At 45.4% G+C, this 416-nt stretch overlaps 1 protein-coding gene across 1 annotated transcript in view; it reads left to right on the top strand.

Annotated features, from left to right (window-relative positions):
• ANKRD27 (ankyrin repeat domain 27) overlaps positions 1-416 on the top strand; it is a 41361-nt gene that overhangs the window by 21864 nt on the left and 19081 nt on the right. The window contains exon 13 of the mRNA XM_018570005.1: positions 36-163. Coding sequence (XP_018425507.1) covers positions 36-163 — 128 coding nt within the window. The remainder of the gene's footprint in view (positions 1-35; positions 164-416) is intronic.

Raw genomic sequence — 416 nt, 5'->3', positions numbered from 1 at the left:
CTCCTGTTGCTCACCTTGTGTCTGTTCCCCGGCAGCACATCGCCTCCGGGAAGCGGCAAGAAGTGGAGACGATGCTGAACCAAGGCGAGACTGACGAACAGGCTGTACAAAAGATGTGTCACCCTCTCTGCTCCTGTGACAGCTGTGACAAGTTGGCTTCTGGGTAAAGAAACGACCTCAGTATATTTAAAAATAAAAAATTAAACACCGTCCTCATATTTCATGCACAATTAATTTACAATCTTATGCAGAATTTCGGGCACCAAATAATGTGTTTTAATGATCATATCATTGGAAAAAGTTGATGTCTGTAGAATGCAAATGTCAATATTCTGGTGCCTGATATCCCTATGTTACATTATCAACCCGATAACCAGCGTCCCTCCCCCCCCCTCGCCTCACCGCAGTGTAGGGCT

This window comes from Nanorana parkeri, unplaced genomic scaffold (genome assembly GCF_000935625.1).
Source record: "Nanorana parkeri isolate BGI_ZX_2015 unplaced genomic scaffold, ASM93562v1 scaffold1441, whole genome shotgun sequence".
Lineage (NCBI taxonomy): Eukaryota > Metazoa > Chordata > Amphibia > Anura > Dicroglossidae > Nanorana > Nanorana parkeri.
This window is presented reverse-complemented; position numbering and strand designations above follow the sequence as displayed.